General features: G+C 36.3%; 1 protein-coding gene across 1 annotated transcript in view; it reads right to left on the bottom strand.

Moving 5' to 3' along the window:
* Positions 1 to 218: 218 nt before the first annotated feature.
* LOC139702478 (transport and Golgi organization protein 1 homolog) overlaps positions 219 to 20,610 on the bottom strand; it is a 66,842-nt gene continuing 46,450 nt past the window's right edge. The window contains exons 9-21 of the mRNA XM_071603805.1: positions 20,364 to 20,486; positions 20,157 to 20,265; positions 19,076 to 19,131; positions 18,900 to 18,987; positions 18,590 to 18,728; positions 6,740 to 6,800; positions 6,589 to 6,624; positions 6,445 to 6,512; positions 6,230 to 6,330; positions 5,912 to 6,049; positions 4,856 to 4,932; positions 3,092 to 3,254; positions 219 to 2,077 (exon numbers count right to left, since the gene is read on the bottom strand). Of these exons, the coding sequence (XP_071459906.1) occupies positions 1,764 to 2,077; positions 3,092 to 3,254; positions 4,856 to 4,932; positions 5,912 to 6,049; positions 6,230 to 6,330; positions 6,445 to 6,512; positions 6,589 to 6,624; positions 6,740 to 6,800; positions 18,590 to 18,728; positions 18,900 to 18,987; positions 19,076 to 19,131; positions 20,157 to 20,265; positions 20,364 to 20,486 (1,473 nt within the window). The 3' untranslated portion in view covers positions 219 to 1,763. The remainder of the gene's footprint in view (positions 2,078 to 3,091; positions 3,255 to 4,855; positions 4,933 to 5,911; positions 6,050 to 6,229; positions 6,331 to 6,444; positions 6,513 to 6,588; positions 6,625 to 6,739; positions 6,801 to 18,589; positions 18,729 to 18,899; positions 18,988 to 19,075; positions 19,132 to 20,156; positions 20,266 to 20,363; positions 20,487 to 20,610) is intronic.

Below are 20,610 nucleotides of genomic sequence, written 5' to 3' on the forward strand. Positions count from 1 at the left end.
TAGAACACATTATAGCTTACTAATAGAATAAATACAAAAAAGGCTTTAGAGGGAAAACTACTGTTGCTTTGAATAAAAAAATAAATCTGCCTTTCCTTGAAAATCTATCTTCCTAACTGACATCACCTTTATTTAAATGCTATTTTAAAATTAGAAGTTATAGTAACTTCAGCATTGCCTTGTGTCCTGTAGAGGTTGAAAGATACGTTCAAAATTGGTATTTGTGACTTAAATTTTATTTTACATGGTTAAAAATGGCATAAGCTATTATATGGTTTTCCTCTTACACACAGCTGCTGCTTCTGATATTAAATGGAGGTTATGTAGATTGAATTCTTCAGTAGTTTAGAGATTTTGTTTCACAGAGATTTTGTTTCAAACTGAAGCTTTTGCCCCTATTTTCAGAATACTTAGGGGACATAAAAAGAACAATGATATGTTATGTTGTAGGTTTCAACAATCCTATTACTTCCTAGAACTTAAAAGAATGGAAGAATATGGTCTAGCAGTAAACAAAAGTACCAGGCTTTTATAATTTTATTTAAATCTTAAACCTCTTAAAATGTACTGTTAAAATTGCCGTAATTAAAATTACAGCTCTGGAGAGCTAGTTCTTAGAAACATTGTTTTAAAGACAGTAGTTACAGATTCAGGACTTGCTTTAATTGATTTTTAAATAAAATATATTTGAGTATCTATCAAAAAAAAGAATTTAATTCAGCCCATATTTGCTAATTAAAGACATTATAAGCCTTAAGAGTTTCATTCATTCTTTCTCAGAGGATTATACTTTTCTAATTTTTTTTTTATCATATTCCTTGAAAATCAGTGGCAAGGTATGGGAAAGAGAAGAGTGTGTGTGTACATTTTTAAAAAGAAATTTCCTTATTTTTTATAGACACAACATACCACCTTATATTTTACTGTTATAATGCAATAATGGCAAAAGCAGTAGAACTTCAGGTCAAACAACTCTTGCTACTAATGTAAACTCATTCTCAGAAAAACATTCTCACATGGACAATGGTTAGAAAAAAGTACATGAATGTGCTACAAAAATAGAGCCACAAGACTTCTCACAAGTAAAAGAAATCCTCTGTAGAAGTTCACAGTTGACCAAGGTCCAGCCTCCTTAACAGTGAGCAACAGGGAATATGCTGCCAAGTCACCATCTTCAGTTCTGAGAGTGAGTTTACATGCTTCCCCAATGGCACAAAGTCTCATGACGATCCAATGAATCAAAAGACACTTGGGAAATATTAATAAACAATTTTTCATGAACTATTACAACAAAGAACTTCAGCAAGAAGGAAAATGAAGTTTATGATCTTTGAGTAAACATTTTTAGCATAACAGTCTCTGTGACCAGATATTGGAAGAGAAAAATCAAGCTTATAAAACACCATTTCTCTATCAACTGGAATACACTAAAAATAGGATAATGGAAATACATGTTCTTAAAGCATTTCCACAGGAAATGTCCATAATTATGACATTCTAAATCATTTAGCAATTGTATATGCTATATTAACTAAAACAAAGGTATTCCTTATTGCACGTTTTAAAGTTGGAAGGATACTCTAGCTTAAGTGGGGGATATTTAGGGGGAAAATATTTTGGCTCAAAATGTGTACTGCACCAAGGCAGCTTCATTCTAAAAACACAAACCATTTAAAATAAACTTTTATATTTTGAAGCCAATAATCCTTTAACACAATGAATAGTTCATAATCCACTTTCTGACTAAGTGTCAGAGGTTAATTTTATGGGCCCAGTTTTAAGGCCTGTGAACAGCCCTCACTACTCTGAGAATCAGGTGTAGGTGGAGGTTCATCTTTAAAGCCTGAAGGCATTAAGTCTTTTGCAACAGGTGGTGGCCCATAGTCTTGGGGACCATGAGTTGGAGGTGGTAATGGGGCACCAGGAATGAAGTACTCTCTTGGGCCAAATGAGCCTAAAGGTCTAAATGGTGCGGGTCCTGGAAAAAAACCACGAGGGTCAAAAGGCAAATCCCGTTTTCCAGGTGGAACACCTGGTGCATATTCGCTGAAGCCTATTGGTGGACGCATACCAGGACCTGGAAAATAAAAAGGAAGTTATGTAAATACCCAGAAATTTCTGAACTAGGGTGATTTCAAGTATGTTAATATAGTCTTTAATTTCTCCCAAGCCTAGAACATCAACTGGTGAACATCCTGACTTGCCAGATGAGGCAAACTGAGATGGAACAAGTTTAGGTTATAGCCTTTGGCCAACCAGCCATGAAGCAACATATTAAGGATTTAAACATGGCTCTACCTAGCTCCAGGCTTGTCTTTTTTCTTTCCCTACTATATAATTGCAGAATTATTTCTATCTCACAAGAGCTCCATTTATATTTGGAAGTACTAATTTACCATGACAAGATGATAGATTATGAAATAAGAACTTTACTACATCAAAGAAATTTTGATAAAAGGAAATCCCACTATTTATTACTGTATCCATTAAAAATTCATGAAGTATTTCAGCATGGACTTTACACATGCCATCAGAATCAAGGTGCATGCCCTCCTGGAAAAGGCCTTCCACAGCCACCTAATTAAATCAGCAACATTTATTAGGTCACTGTTAAATCCTCCTCTTTAACACTTCCCTCTGACTTTTCTCAAGGTAAGGAGGGTTTGACTTTTCCTTTTCTATATTCTATAACCTACTGCTTATGCTTCCATTATGGGTGATTACAAACTTTATGTTATAGGATTTTCATATCTGTGACAAAATTTTAAGTTATGGCATGTGTCTCATCCACCTTTCCATCCATTGCAGTGCATAGCAACAGATTTTCAACAAACATCTGCAGAAGTAATATTTCTTGCTTTTCTGTATATAGCCCCTTATCCTTATCTATGAGAGATAGCTATTGCCTATCTCAGTATAAGATTATGTAGTGTCCCATATGTTCCAGAAAACTGGAGGAAAAGTTAAAATGTACTCAGCTTCATCCTTTCATTGTTAAGACCTGAGATAGCAACCAACTGTTTTAGCAAGCAATAGAAATGAAAGATGAATGTGATTTATAAGTCAATCACTACTGTTCAGATCATCATACCAAATGGTGGAGGAATTGGCCGAGGCCCAAAAGGCCCATGGAACTGAAGTGGCGGTCCATACCAAATGGGAGGTGGTGGAGGCCGTCCCATAGGGGGTCCCATCGGGGGGCCCATGAAGGGTACCCCTGAGAAAGGAGGGGGCCCTTTCATAGCCATATTAACCTGCAATTTAAGATTTGAAAGCAGTTAAAAGTTTTAAAATTCCTATGTATTAAGACAAAGTACCAACACCGATAAAAGCTAAAACCCAAAACAAGCATCTGTCCAGAGAACACCATCAGTGCAACAAAACTCTCCCCACCCCTCCTGTGTATTCCCACTGACAGCTTACAGAAGTTAGAAGGATGCCACAAGAGGGAGCAGTTTGTTACTGATTATATCTGCACAGGAAATGGAAAGGCAAGAGGACTGGCAGAGGTTATTAACAGAGGTGATTTCTGACCAGTATGTCATGCTGTATTCACTACAATCTATATCAAAGGGAGTCCCCCCTCCCCATCACTTCCCTTTCATCACAATAGCTCATTACTTCCATATTAAGAATGAACAGAATAAAATGAAACATGCATTCTCTACCCATCTAATAATAGCTACTATTCAGAGTATCGTCAGTAAGTCTTTCATATATTATTCAACCTCTGAGATCTTTAAGTAGACTGTCTTGTTTTAAGTAAGAGGGAACAAAAGCAAATGGAATATCGTAATTTGTTGAAGGCCACACTGCATATTAAAGGAACTCAATCCCAAGGTTTGCCTCCAAGCCATGCTTTTCCCACCTCTACTCCTAACAACGGGTCTTTGCTCTCTTTTAAATCTTCTACTACAAAGGGGTTTGGGATCTTATCTAAGCTGCCCTTAGATTTCTCCAGAGATGTATATTCCTGGAATATATATACACTGGCACTTGAGAAGTATTTTCCAACACAGTGCTATATACACAAATTTCCAAGGAAGACAAGGCTTTAATATTTACTTTCATTTACTGTACACCATTTGAGATATTGATTTATCATGTCCTATGAGTAGTGGGTTTGAAACTGAACAATTAAAAATTTATTTTATTATAGAGCTGCAGAAGACCTACCAGATATAATAGCAACACAGTTACAAGAGAATGTACTTATGTGAACAAATGAGACCATTGCTTGGGACTGGCTCAAGAGGTCATTTCAGATTATCATTGTTTCACTGAAACAGTATGTCACTTTCAGAAAATCTGATACCAATCTAATTCAAATCACTCAAAATAGGGTTTGCACAATGGAGGAATTCTTAAATAGCATTCTTCCAAACAAAAATAAAAATGATGAATTATATAATTTTTATAATGAATTTACTTTGCCTTAGAACATTCAACACAAAACACCATATAGAGTGATAACTTTTCACATTCTGTAGTTCATTATAGTTGTACACACTTAAGCAACATTCCCAAGTTAAGGAGAAAAGTAAGCTCAATATTGCATGCAGTTTTAAAGCAAACAAGATCAGTGTCATGCTCTGAATATCCTTCCCAGAAATGCACAGAATAAAACCCAATTCAGTTCTCAACCTCTAAGTACTTACTCCAACTGGATGCTCAGTCAAAGAAGTACTGGTGGAAACTGAGGGGGTCTCAGGTTCTTGGGGAACAGTTTGCTTTTTAAAAAACAAATGGGATAGTACAAATAGAACACAAAGAAGGATAAAGCAAAGAGCAAGTACTGTAGGAAAGCTACATGTTCCTGCACGACCACATGATTCACAGTAACTACAGAACTTACCTTGCCCTCATCTGTCACCTTAGCTGGAGAAGAACTTCTGGAGCTGCTGTTCATGTGAGCTGGACCACATCCTGGGTCTGTTAGAGATCAAAGAATGGATTCAGACTTATTCTAACATGAAAAGAATAAAAATCCTGCATCCACAATTACAGATTCTTTGAAATTACTTGGTCCCTTTACCAGAGGCAACGGGTTTCCCAGATGCCTCAGAAGACCATTGAGTATGAGGTAAAGGTCCATCCATTGACCCTTGGGAAAGAAAGATCAGAGCCCTTGTATGTATTTTTCAGAAGAAATCAACCACTGGTGGACAGGTCAGGGTTCAACAATAACTAGAAAGCAACATTAAAAATGGGTTGCCCAGGGGTTGGGGTCGTAGCTCAGTTGTAGAGTGTTTGCCTAGCATGTGTGAGGCACTGGGTTTGATTCTCAGCACCACATTTAAAAAATAAAGATATCAAGTCCATCTACAATTAAAAATATTTTTAAAAATGGGTTGCCCAATAGTAAATCACAATTTATGAAGAGACTTAAATAAAATAAAGAACTGCCTTGGGTTGATAGAACAGCAGATTAATAAGTACTAGTCCTAAACTTTAAGCTATAGACTTGAAGTATGTGTAGGCTGGCTTTTCTTTAATCTGTATAACCTGAATTCCAATCTTACCAAGACTACAGTCCTATTTAGAATTGGAAATAAGACTCAGTATTTCATATTGGAAATATGTATGATACATAAAGTTTAAGGCTACTTTTATAATATTTGGGAAAGGAACATCATAGAGATTTAATTTAAAGACAAAGGTTTACACTTCACAGTGTAAAATTTAAAAGAAAAAAAAAAAAAAAAAAAACAATACAGGGACCTCCAGGAAAAAAAAAAATGTTTTCTATTCTAGAACAGATTTTACAGAAAACATTCACTAAGATAAAGTAAGAAATTATCTTCTATATATTGTACAGGCCCAAATTCTATGTTTTCATTAGAATATTCAAAAGGGAAAAAAAACCAAAACCTTGAAGCAGTTTACTATACAGCAACATGTGAATGCTCACCAAATCCATTTATAGGCATATCTCTTCGATTAAGGATAGCAGAAGGAGGTCTCCCAGCTGGCTCTGCTGTCAGTGGAGGGGAACATTCTCCACCACTCACGGGGGATGGACCAAAAGAGCCATTCTGGCTCAGGGGACCTAAAGACAACAATGCCGTGTTACTACTTTAAGGCAGCCTTCTCCCTGACACCAACCCCCACCTCCCGCTTTAGCAAATCATTCAGATTATTTCATAACCATTACACACAGAAATAAAAAGTAATTTACATAATTCTGCACCAAGAAATAAAATAGCTCCTTTTACAAAGTGCCCCCTACCTCTCCGAGGAGGATTTTGTAAATTTGGTCTTCCAGGCATTGGTTTTACAATCACAGGTTCTTCTTGCCGCATTGCCATCTTTTGGGCCATTTCCAATAGTCTTGAATATTGAGAAAGAATGGGCTAAATTATGAAACAGCAATCTATCATAGATAATATCTAGCATAATCTTAAAACACTATAAAACATATAGTAAGGTACCAAAATCACATACTTCTGTCTCAAATTAGCAACTTCCCTTTTCTCTTCAGCTACAGCTCTTTCTGCAGAATGAGCTTTGAGCTATCAAAGAGAAAATATTCAAATTCAGTTGTGGTAGGCTATGCACAAAATAAAGAAAAGGGGGAAAAAATCTTACCCAATTATCATGAACTTTCTTCTCTTGCATAGCAATCTGAAAAAGACAACACATTAAAAAAAATGTTTTTAGGGACTCATTATAATAGCCTATAATTGTCTGTATTAGATATCAAAGAATTCTGCAACTACAGGACAGTATTAATTACTACCTGGTTTTTAAATGAGCGCTCAGTTTTCTGTAATTTTTCTTCCATCTCTTCAATTCTCCGCCTAAGAATTACAACAATTGAATAAAATTTGAAACATTCTGACCATTTTCCCTTTATTCCATCAGCTATACTTTTAAAGACTTTATCATACATAAGAAAAACATTTCTATAGTTATATGAATCCAGTGTGATCAAAACTAATACTACAGGCCAGGTGCAATGCCACATGCCAGTAATCCCAATGATTGGGAAGCTGAGGCAGGAGGATCACAAGTTCGAGGTCAGTCTCAGCAATTAAGTGGGAACCTATGCAACTGAGACCCTTTCTCAAAGTGAAAAAAAGGTCTAAGGATGTAGCTTAGTAGTAAAGCACCAAAAATAAATAAATGAATGAAATAAAAACCTAATACTAATAACTTCTTTATCATTTAATTGCTAGAGATTCTGAATTGATAAATTATAATTTCCTTAACTGTTCATCAGTGTGTTCTCAAGTAATTCAGCTAGAAATATCTTCCTCCTTAAAACTTTTTTTCAAATTATATCCATAGAAGATTTCCAAGGTCTATCAAATGCCACACTTTTGTGGGTCTTGATACATCACACAGCAAACTGATTTCTTAAAGAATTACTACAACATACAAAACCCCCAGAACTGTTTGCATTGACCAAGTTCCCTATGGTCTTGCCCATTGGGTATAAGTAAATTTTTGTTAACATTTTTCATTCGTTAAGTTGGAATTTATTTTTTCTCCTGTGTGAATTGAATGTATTCATATTCTCTCGTTATTTATACTTCCATGCTATTTTCTTCTATCTACATAATGTAAAAAAAGATTAAAAAGAAAGCTAACACTAGTTCATTAGACATTGACACCCTCCTTTAGAAACTGAACTCATTTGTAATTTTTAACTTCCTCTACAGGGGAAACCACCTTTTCATCTGCAGCTGACAGCCGCTGCTCTTTTTCTAGTCTCTCATATTCTTCTTGACTCAGTTTCCTAAAATAAAGCCAGTTATCAAATCAAAAGTTTCTCTTTGTGAATATCACTTCCCACAATTCTATAAAATGCTTAGGCACATAAAATAGGAATTCAAACCTGCAATTTCATAAATCAAACTCTGGTAAATCACTTACATTTTCTAACTTCTCCTCTTAATTCTCTACTTACCAGTAAATAAAATAAATGTGAAAACAACATGTGCCCCAAGGGCAAGTCTCCTGTGTGTAAGATAACAAAAACTCACTTTACTTCAATGTGGAAGATCAGGACTGATCAACCTAACATAATTAAACATATTAGGATAAAGCAGGGGATAATTCTTTTCTCGTTTCTGCCATGGGTAGGACACTAAGTATATCTTTGTCATGGAGGAACTCTTTTCTCAATCCAAGACTGGCACCAGAATAAAGATATAGTCAGTCAAAGAAAAAATCTTCTAGAATATGTCTTTTAGCTATGCAATTAACCACAGAACATTTTTCACACTGTAGATATCTATTTCAAAAGAATTGTAATTAAGCAAAAAGACAAATCTGAGTTTTGATAATGTCTGTCAACCAGAAAAAGAAGCCAAACTGACCCACGATCAGAGTATTATCTACTGACAAGTTTTAACTCTGATCATGAAACTCAAGATGTTCATCTACTGAGACAAAGGTAGCCACATTTAATGATTTAAAAAATACTATTTTCTGCTATCCTTGTACTACTTTAGCCATAGTTCCAATTCAAAAGATAATTAACTTGAAACTTAATTTTCCATAAATCAGAAGAACTATAGTAAAAAAGGATTATTGATACCAAATAGAAAAAGGGGATTATATATTCTTATATAGCTTCTCATTTAATTCTTCAGCAAGTATTTTATGAGTGGCTATAATATACTAGTTACCTTGTAAGATGCTAAAGAATAAAAGAGCTCACTGTTTCAGGTATAAATGATGCCTAAAGGAATATAATAATTTTCCCCACTGGCTTAAGAAGGAATATGGAGAAAACTGAATCTTGAAGGACAGAGAGAATTTTGTTTCCAATTATCAAAGAGTTAGTCTGAGAGCACTAAGAACAATCAAAACATCTTTATAAGAATATAAAATTGTGTTTGAAGGGATCCAAGCTAAAAAGGCAGTGAAGATATATGTATGTGGCCAAGATCCATTAGAAAAAGGAATCTCAGAATTACAAGTAAGGCTGGCACTTTAAGGTACTTTTCTCCTAGGTTCACCCACATATTGAAGATAACACAAAGATATAATGAGTCTAAACTAAGCCTTCATCAAATTCCTGGGCTTAGAGGAAAAAAAAAGTGTTTGGGGCTACAAATAAAGGGACCCTTAATAAAAGCCCTAGCCTTTGAGTTTAGATTAGAAAGTACTGCACACTTAAGTGATGAACAGGCAAAAAATCCAAAAGGAACAATAATGAAACATTGAAAAGACAAGTCATTTTTGAATTATCTTAATTGCTGACTAAGTTTAAAGTAACAATCTTACTCAAGTAACCTCAACACTTTTCTATAAGAAGATAACTTCATCTTAGTCCTCAAATTTCATCTATAATTATCACAACAATGTTGGCCAATCAAAACTGACCAGGCACTCCATAAGACAAAATTCTGTGAGAAAAAATCCCACAGAAAAGGAAACCACCTAATGGGGTTATCCGCACATGTTTTAAAATCACTGTGCTTTTTATATAGTCAAAAAAGTAAAGTCAAGATTATGAATTTCAGTCTGGGAATATAGTTTAGTTGGTACAGTGCTGCCTCGCATGCACAAGGCTCTGGGTTCAAACCCCAGCACCACAAAAGAGGAAAAAAAAGATTATGAATTTTGTCAAAGGATTAGAAACTATAAAACCAAGAAATAGTTGGATGTGGTGACCTACCTACAGTGGAAGATACTCAGGAGGCAGAGGCAGAATGATGAGATTAAAGATAGCTTGGAAAGCAGTAAGACCCTAGTCCCTTATGCGAAAGAGCAAGGAGTCTGGGGAGGTAGCTCAATAGTAGAGCACATGGCTCAAGGTCCTGGGTTTGAGCTGTAGTACTGAAATAGGACTGGGGTTGTGGCTCAGGGGTGAAGCACGTGCCCCACATGTGTGGGGCACTGGGATCAGTCCTCAACACCACATAAAATAAATAAAATATTGTGTCGGGCTGGGGATGTGGCTCAAGCGGTAGCGCGCTCGCCTGGCATGCATGCGGCCCAGGTTCAATCCTCGGCACCACATACAAAGATGTTGTGTCCGCCAAAAACTAAAAAATAAATATTAAAATTCTCTCTCTCTTAAAAAAAAATCCTATTAAAATAAAATACTGTGTCCATCTACAACTAAAATAATATTTTAAACCCTGAATTTTTTAAAATCCTAAACTCAATGAATGATTTTAGCAGCAGATTTGGGAAGTAAAATAAATCCTAGCGCTTTTAAGACAGGTCAGAAGAAAATATCCAGAAGAAGTAAATCCAGAATGTAGGAGGCAGGGGAAATCAAATTCTAATATGCATTATTATAATCAGAAGAGAGAATGAGGTAAAATCAACATTTAGAAAAAGACTTGAAAATTCAAGAAATGTTTAATGGTCCCAAGCAACATAACTGCAAGAGGAAAAAGTGGGTGGGGTGGGGAAAACTACACCTAGGCACTTCCCAATACAACAGTTAAAAAAACAGAGAAATGACTACAGGAACTAGGGGAGGGATAAGACCAAACAACAATGATAATGGACTCCTTAAAGAAAAAATTTAAAACAGATGGTAATTAATTGGATATTTTTAAATTGCTAAAACTAAGTAACAGTCAAAATTCAGTAGCCAAAAGAAAGATCCTTTAAAAATGGAAACTGGTTTTAACTCTAATCATGAAGTTCATGTCAACCTAATACAGATTATAAAGGTAGCAATATTTAGTGGATAAAATACTATTCTCTGTTTATCCTTGTACTACTTTGATACACTAATCAAATCTATCATTAAAGGACAATGTTCAAATAGAATGAAAATAATTTCAAATAAGAAACAAACAGTGTAGAATGCAGAACTACAGAAACTTTAAATATGTGTATAAATTGAATGAATGTCTTGTGGAGTTCACAGTGTATGAAGTACTAACATACAATGCCACAACAGTTATCTGATTCAGGAGCTACTTAAAGCCCATAAAAAAAAAAAATAACAAACCTATTAATCTATGTCAGGTTTTTATTAAATCCAGAATATAGAGAGGGAACTGGGACCAAACACAGAGCAGGCCCAGCGGCCTGCTGAGGGGCAGAGCCGCCCCCCACCCCCCTCGCCTGCCAGGTAGGGGAAGGGTGACCACCGACAGAAAAGGCCCAGTGGCCCGCGGCGGGACAGAGCTTCCAATCACTCCTGCAAGGTAGGCGGGCCTGCGACCCACCGGCAGAAGAGGAGCAGCGGCCTGCTGAGAGGCAGAGCCGCCCACTCCCCCCCGCGCCTGCAAGGTAGTCGGAACTGAGACCACCATCAGAACAGGTCAGACCTGCAACCGAGAGACAGAACAGGCCCAGTGGCCTGAGGAAGGGTAGAGCCGCCCCCCCCCCACGCCTGCAAAGTAGGCGGACCTGCGACCCACTGGCACTACAGCCCCAGAGGCCTGCAGAGGGGCAGTGCCGCTGCCTGCGCCTGCAAAGTAGGCAGAACTGCGACCACCGACAGAACAAGCCTAGCGGCCCACAGAGGGACAGAGCCGCCGCCCGCGCCTGCAAGGTCGGTGGACCTGCTACCGACTGGCAGAGCAGGACCAGCGGCCTGCCGGCGTGGTAGGCACATTGCCCCAATTGGAGGAGGGGCAGAGCCGCCGCCCGCGCCTGCGAGGGAGACTTTGCAACTATACAAGGCCAATATAAATATATAGGGGGAAAATTCAATAGCACAACAGTTTCACCAAGAAGAAAGGAACGCGAACAGTATGAAGAGACAAGGAAAGAAAGGACCACAAGCATTGCAGGTCAACTCAACGTTAGAAGAGGTAATAGCTGCAGCTGATGGAATGTCAGATAAAGAATTCAGGATATACATGCTTCAGATGATCTGGAGTCTCAAGGAAGACATCAGACAGCAAAATCAGACAATGAAAGATCACTTCAACAATGAATTACATAAACAAATCCAAGAAGCAAAAGATCAACTATACAGGGAAATAGAGGTTATAAAAAACAAACAAACAGAAATCCTAGAAATGCAGGAAGCAATAAGCCAACTTAAAAACTCAATTGAGAATACTACCAGCAGAGTAGAACACTTAGAAGACAGAACATCAGACAATGAAGATAAAGTATTTCAACTTGAAAAGAACATAGACACCTCAGCAAGACTGTTAAGAAACCATGAGCAGAACATCCAAGAAATATGGGATAACATCAAGAGACCAAATTTAAGAGTCATTGGGATACAGGAAGGAACAGAGTTTCAAACCAAAGGAATGAGCAATCTATTCAATGAAATAATTCGAGAAAACTTCCCAGACTTGAAGAATGAGACAGAACCCCAAATCCTAGAAGCCTACAGGACGCCGAATGTGCAAAATCATAAGAGACCCACACCTAGACACATTATAATGAAGATGCCCAACATACAGAATAAGGAGAGAATTTTAAAAGCTACAAGAGAAAGGAAGCAGATCACATTTAGGGGTAAGCCAATCAGGATAACAGCTGATCTTTCAACACAGACTCTGAAAGCTAGAAGATCCTGGAATAACATATTTCAAACACTGAAAGAAAATGGGTTCCAACCAAGAATTGTGTTTCCAGCGAAATTAAGCTTCAGGATGGAAGATGAAATTAAAACCTTCCACGATAAACAAAAGTTAAAAGAATTTGCAGCTAGAAAACCATCTCTTCAAAACATCCTTGGCAAAACATTACAGGAAGAGGAAATGGAAAATAACAATGAAAACCAACAGTGGGAGGTAGGACACTAAAGGGGGGAAAATAATCAAAGTGGAAAACAAACCATGTTTAGTAACATAAATAAACATATATGGCTGGAAGAACAACCCATATCTCAATAATAACCCTAAATGTTAATGGCTTAAACTCACCAATCAAGAGACACAGGCTAGTAGAATGGATCACAAAACAAGACCCAACAATATGCTGCCTACAGGAGACGCATTTGATAGGAAAAGACATACATAGGCTGAAGGTGAAAGGTTGGGAAAAATCATATCACTCATATGGACTTCGGAAACAAGCAGGAGTATCCATACTCATATCAAATAAAATAGATTTTAAGCCAAAGTTAATCAAAAGGGATAAAGAGGGACACTACATACTGCTCAAGGGAACCATACACCAACAAGACATAACAATCATAAATATATATGCCCCAAACAATGGTGCAGCTATGTTCATCAAACAAACTCTTCTCAAGTTCAAGAGTCTAATAGACCACCATACAATAATCATGGGAGACTTCAACACACCTCTATCACCACTGGACAGATCTTCCAAACAAAAGTTGAATAAGGAAACTATAGAACTCAATAACACAATTAATAACCTAGACTTAACTGACATATAGAGAATATACCACCCAACATCAAGCAGTTACACTTTTTTCTCAGCAGCACATGGATCCTTCTCAAAAATAGATCATATATTATGTCACAGGGAAACTCTTAGACAATACAAAGGAGTAGAGATAATACCATGCATCCTATCTGATCATAATGGAATGGAACTGAAAATCAACGATAAAAGAAGGAAGGAAAAAGAATACATCACTTGGAGAATGAACAATAGGTTACTGAATGATCAATGGGTTATAGAAGACATCAAGGAGGAAATTAAAAAATTCTTAGAGATTAATGAAAACACAGACACAACATATCGGAATCTATGGGACACATTGAAAGCAGTTCTAAGAGGAAAATTCATTGCTTGGAGTTCATTCCTTAAAAAAAGAAAAAACCAACAAATAAATGATCTCATACTTCATCTCAAAATCCTAGAAAAAGAAGAGCAAAACAACAGCAAAAGAAGTAGAAGGCAAGAAATAATTAAAATCAGAGCTGAAATTAATGAAATCGAAACAAAAGAAACAATTGAAAAAATTGACAAAACTAAAAGTTGGTTCTTTGAAAAAATAAACAAAATCGACAGACCCTTAGCCATGCTAGCGAAGAGAAGAAGAGAGAGAACTCAAATCACTAACATACGGGATGAAAGAGGCAATATCACAACAGACACTTCAGAAATACAGAAGATAATCAAAAATTATTTTGAATCCTTATACTCCAATAAATTAGAAGATAGTGAAGGCATAGATAAATTTCTTAAGTCATATGATCTGCCCAGATTGAGTCAGGAGGATATAGACCACCTAAACAGACCAATATCAATTGAGGAAATAGAAGAAACCATCAAAAGACTACCAACTAAGAAAAGCCCAGGACCGGATGGGTATACAGCAGAGTTTTACAAAACCTTTAAAGAGGAACTAATACCAATACTTTTCAAGCTACTTCGGGAAATAGAAAAAGAGGGAGAACTTCCAAATTCATTCTACGAGGCCAACATCACCCTGATACCTAAACCAGACAAAGACACTTCAAAGAAAGAAAACTACAGACCAATATCTCTAATGAACCTAGATGCAAAAATCCTCAATAAAATTCTGGCGAATCGGATACAAAAACATATCAAAAAAATTGTGCACCATGATCAAGTAGGATTCATCCCTGGGATGCAAGGCTGGTTCAATATACGGAAATCAATAAATGTTATTCACCACATCAATAGACTTAAAAATAAGAACCATATGATCATCTCGATAGATGCGGAAAAAGCATTCGACAAAGTACAGCATCCCTTTATGTTCAAAACTCTAGAAAAACTAGGGATAACAGGAACATACCTCAATATTGTAAAAGCAATCTATGCTAAGCCTCAGGCTAGCATCATTCTGAATGGAGAAAAATCGAAGGCATTCCCTCTAAAATCTGGAACAAGACAGGGGTGCCCTCTCTCACCACTTCTGTTCAACATAGTTCTCGAAACACTGGCCAGAGCAATTAGACAGACGAAAGAAATTAAAGGCATCAAAATAGGAAAAGAAGAACTTAAATTATCACTATTTGCAGATGATATGATTCTATACCTAGCAGACCCAAAAGGCTCTACAAAGAAACTATTAGAGCTAATAAATGAATTCAGCAAAGTGGCAGGATATAAAATCAACACGCATAAATCAAAGGCATTCCTGTATATCAGCGACAAATCCTCTGAAATGGAAATGAGGACAACCACTCCATTCACAATATCCTCAAAAAAAAAAATAAAATACTTGGGAATCAACCTAACAAAAGAGGTGAAAGACTAAAACAATGAAAACTACAGAACCCTAAAGAGAGAAATAGAAGAAGATCTTAGAAGATGGAAAAATATACCCTGTTCATGGATAGGCAGAACTAACATCATCAAAATGGCGATATTACCAAAAGTTCTCTATAGGTTTAATGCAATGCCAATCAAAATCCCAACGGCATTTCTTGTAGAAATAGAGAAAGCAATCATGAAATTCATATGGAAAAATAAAAGACCCAGAATAGCAAAAACAATGCTAAGCAGGAAATGTGAATCAGGCGGTATAGCGATACCAGACTTCAAACTATATTACAGAGCAATAGTAACAAAAACAGCATGGTACTGGTACCAAAACAGGCGGGTGGACCAATGGTACAGAATAGAGGACACAGAAACCAATCCACAAAACTACAACTATCTTATATTTGATAAAGGGTCTAAAAGCATGCAATGGAGGAAGGATAGCATCTTCAACAAATGGTGCTGGGAAAACTGGAAATCCATATGCAACAAAATGAAACTGAATCCCTTTCTCTCGCCATGCACAAAAGTTAATTCAAAATGGATCAAGGAGCTTGATATCAAATCAGAGACACGCCGTCTGATAGAAGAAAAAGTTGGCTACGAACTACATACGGTGGGGTCGGGCTCCAAATTCCTCAATAGGACACCCATAGCACAAAAGTTAATAACTAGAATCAACAAATGGGACTTACTCAAACTAAAAAGTTTTTTCTCAGCAAAAGATACAATAAGAGAGGTAAATAGAGAGCCTACATCCTGGGAACAAATCTTTACTCCTCACACTTCAGATAGAGCCCTAATATCCAGAGTATACAAAGAACTCAAAAAATTAGACAATAAGAGAACAAACAACCCAATCAACAAATGGGCCAAGGACCTGAACAGACACTTCTCAGAGGAGGACATACAATCAATCAACAAGTACATGAAAAAATGCTCACCATCTCTAGCAGTCAGAGAAATGCAAATCAAAACCACCCTAAGATACCATCTCACTCCAGTTAGATTGGCAGCCATTATGAAGTCAAACAACAACAAGTGCTGGCGAGGATGTGGGGAAAAGGGTACACTTGTACATTGCTGGTGGGACTGCAAATTGGTGCAGCCAATTTGGAAAGCAGTATGGAGATTTCTTGGAAAGCTGGGAATGGAGCCACCATTTGACCCAGCTATTCCCCTTCTCGGTCTATTCCCTAAAGACCTAAAAAGAGCATGCTACAGGGACACTGCTACATCGATGTTCATAGCAGCACAATTCACAATAGCTAGACTGTGGAACCAACCTAGATGCCCTTCAATGGATGAATGGATAAAAAAAAATGTGGCATTTATACACAATGGAGTATTACTCTGCATTAAAAAATGACAAAATCATAGAATTTACAGGGAAATGGATGGCATTAGAGCAGATTATGCTAAGTGAAGCTAGCCAATCCCTAAAAAACAAATGCCAAATGTCTTCTTTGATATAAGGAGAGTAACTAAGAACAGAGTAGGGTCGAAGAGCATGAGAAGAAGATTAACATTAAACAGGGATGAGAGGTGGGAGGGAAAGGGAGAGAGAAGGGAAAAAGCATGGAAACGGAAGGAGACCCTCAGAGTTATACAAAAGTACATACAAGAGGAAGTGAGGGGAAGGGGAATAATAATACAAGGGGGACAAACGAATGTCAGTAGAGGGGGCAGAGAGAGAAGAGGGGAGGGGAGGGGAGGGGAGGGGTGATAGTAGAGGATAGGAAAGGCAGCAGAATACAACAGACACTAGTATGGCAATATGTAAATCAATGGATGTGTAACTGATGTGATTCTGCAATCTGTATATGGGGTAAAAATGGGAGCTCATAACCCACTTGAATCAAATTGTGAAATATGATATATCAAGAACTATGTAATGTTTTGAACAGCCAACAATAAAAAATTAAAAAAAAAAATCCAGAATATATACCATGGCCTTTAAATTATGAGAAGATGAATAAAATTATAATTATATAATTATAATTCCATTATAATTTATGATTACATCAAGCTTATACAGAGGGGATGAGGAAAATAATTAAAAATATTTAAACTATTAAAAAGATACAAGGAAGAAAAAAAGAACAGGTCATCAAATAGAAAGCAAATTCTTCATAAACCACAGGCACATATTGACATGGACAGACTTACATTTTAGAAAGTCCACTCAAGCGGCTATAGAGAAAACTACTAAGAATTTGAAATAAGTTATATAAAAAATATAAAAAATGGAGAATGAAGACAGATGATCTAGGTTAGGAACAGAAAAGATGACACAGGCATGAACTAACATAGTACCCGGGGATGAGTTTTTAAAAAGAGTACAAACCACAGATGATGACAATGAATTTCGGAGGAGTTGAGGAAAATAGTGCTACAATTTAATTGCATTACAAAGAAAATTAATTGCCATTTAGGTCATTCATATTACTAGTAGGGACACAGAAAACAAGTGTTCTTTAAAAAAAAAGTGATAAAATGAGAAATGTTTCTTTGAAACAGGCCAGGCATTTAGAACTGGCCTGAACAAATATTTGAGATTCTAAAAATGTCGCTTGGAGATCACAGAATTTTAGAAAAGTTAATGGAAAGGTTTCAATATTTAATGCATTAATTAGGCAACAGAAGTCAAAATACCTAAAAATAGTTAGGTCTGTAAGAAGGTCTGTCTTTGCTTTACAAGAAAATATATATATATATATATATATATATATATATATATATATATATATATATATATATATGCCGAAGAGTAAAATCAGGTGCAAATAAAATCTGACACAAAAAAACTATTTTTAGAGAATTCAAGTATTTTTGTGGATTAAAAACTTCAAATGAACTTTCAAAAAATAACTAGCCCCACACTGAGAAGATTAATATATAAATATATACTACAAACAAGTACTTCTGTAATCATAACTCCTAAGGTCCTTGCCAGAGTTCAATTTTTAGTGTGAACATCTGAGATATTCAAGTCCAAAACTTGTACCATCAATAAGTAAATATTATTCCTTTTTGAAGTTTTTATTCTACTAAAACATGTCATTCCAAATCACTCAGTATTTTTAAAGGTCCAGAGTTAGAGATACAAGTTCAAAACATTAGAATTACATAACTGATCACAATGAAAGGTAATTAAAATAAATAGTGGGATCATAGAAAGGGTCTAGATCTTTGAGAGGTGTTTCCACATCAGTGACTGTTAATACCAGTTTACCACTTCCTGCCTTCATATGAATTTGACAATTGATTACGATGTCCTCACAGCCTTAGTTTATGGTTCCAACTACCTCAGGACTCTTAAGACTGATGATGGAAAGAAAAATGCAACTTATAGGAAACAAAACACAAAGGAAAAAAGACAAATCTCTACTTATTACAAACTAGAAGAAATTGTAAATAATCTTAAGAAAAGATAAAATTATCTATTAGTTCACACAGTGATAACAATAACAAACAATGAAAATCTTACTTTTGTAGTGCCATCTCATTTTGCTGGTGGAGTTCATTTAAAATCTCCACTTTCTGCCTTAGAGTTTTACATTCCTCTTCCAGTACAACTTTAGAAGACTGTAGTGAACTGCAGTTACTTTCTAATTTCTTTATTTGGTCTGTAAAGGATAAAAAAGCTTATCTCTATATGTGTACAAGGACTTAAGAACTTGTTTGAGGGAGTAGTGCCAAGAAAAGTAAGAAGCATGAAAGCAAGAAGCCATTCTTTATCTTTCCAATAAAATTTTAAGTCTTTCCAACATGGCAATTTCTTCTCAAGAAGAACCCACCTTCTAGATTACAGTTTGTGGACATCGAGGCTCTTAGCTTAAGTTTTAAAAGTTTTAGATCCTCTTCAACTACTGATGTAGTTTGTGTCTAAAAATTGCAGAAAAGAGAGGTATTCTTAAAAGTGAGGCACAGGAAGAATTCACAGGCACTATGGGACTCTTACAAAGAACTATACCCGAGAGACATCCATCATCTGCTTAATTTGATCTTTGATCTTCTTATTCGGATCACCTAAAAAACAAAAGAATTTAGCTTTTTCTTTCCTTACTTTTAACTCTATATTCTCCTCACTTCCCCAAACTAAATAATGATTGTGTTCAAACAAAACAAAAAAATCAATTAAATAACTAAACTGATTAGACTAATGACTTTTAAGAGAATTGCAAGCTTAGATTTAAAAAAAAAAGAGAGAGAGAGAGAGGTGAATTTCAGGCTGGGGTTGTGGCTCAGTGGTAGAGTGCTCACCTAGCATGTGTGAGGCACTGAGTTTGATCCTCAGCATAAAAATAAATAAAAGTACTGTGTCTGTCTTAAAAACAAACAAAAAAAAAGGTGAATTTCTAGTTTGCACAACTGAAATGTCATCTATGTTATTCTTGTAAGATAAAAGCTTTTCTTCTCTCTCAGATCTATCTTCACCTGGGCAAGTAAGTGTCTTATTTAGAAAGATTCAATCCTCTATTTTCTCCCTGAATCTACTACCAGGTGTGGTTTGAAATACTTGCTATGTAAGCAATATCCAACTTGGGAGAAAACATCTGGAAATATTTTCCTCATCAGTAAACACTGTTACACTCCCTCTCTAGCTTTCTGATAGTCTCTAGCCTCTGTTCTCACAGCCTTAGTTTATGGTTCCAACTACCTCCGGACTCTTAAGACTGACTGTGGACCTTAAAACCACAGAGCCATAGAGATGATGAGTATCAAAATCAAGTATCATCTGAATAAAGAAATAAATTTCTCTTACTGTACAATGTTCAATACTTAGAGGTATAGGATGTGACTATTGTAGCTGCAGTGTACTTACTAGTTTTCAATGGGATAGAAAAAGTCAGTGTTCTTCACATGCCTATTGCTACATTATACCCCAGCAACCCACCTCTGCCAATGCAACAGACATATCTATAGATCCAATGATATGTGTCTACAACCCTGAAGCTTAAGAAGAAATTCAGCCAGCTGAAAAGTGGCATCTGTATACTTAATTAAAGACAGGAAAGCAAAAAAGGATTCAACCTCCCTGAGACTGATCTTACCTGCTACCTCTCCATTGGTTAATTCATCTGACTCCTCTTCTCTATTTTGATCCTCAGATTCAGATTCACATTGTAACCAATTCAACTGTGTGATACAATTAGTCAAAGCCTAGAAAAGAAGCAAAAGGTTGGAAGACTCTCGATTTTAATTCAGAAGATTTCAGGAGAATTCATGAGATGAAACATGTATTTGGAGTATAAACTTACATTAATAGTATCTTCTTTGTGACTAAGAGCTACTTGTAAATCTTTCTGGGACTTCTCAAATGATTTGATTTGTTCACTGAGCTCAGCATGTGATGTACTCCAGTCTTTGACTTCCTGCTGCAACTGAAAAGTCAAAACATATGAATTCCTATGGGTTAGGGAGAGGTTTCTGCACTGGATACATCAGGACTACAAGACTTAGACAAAGAAATAGAGAGCCATACTCCTCGGTGGCCTGCCTCAATCG

The sequence above is a fragment of the Marmota flaviventris genome, chromosome 17 (assembly GCF_047511675.1).
Source record: "Marmota flaviventris isolate mMarFla1 chromosome 17, mMarFla1.hap1, whole genome shotgun sequence".
Classification (NCBI taxonomy): Eukaryota; Metazoa; Chordata; class Mammalia; order Rodentia; family Sciuridae; genus Marmota; species Marmota flaviventris.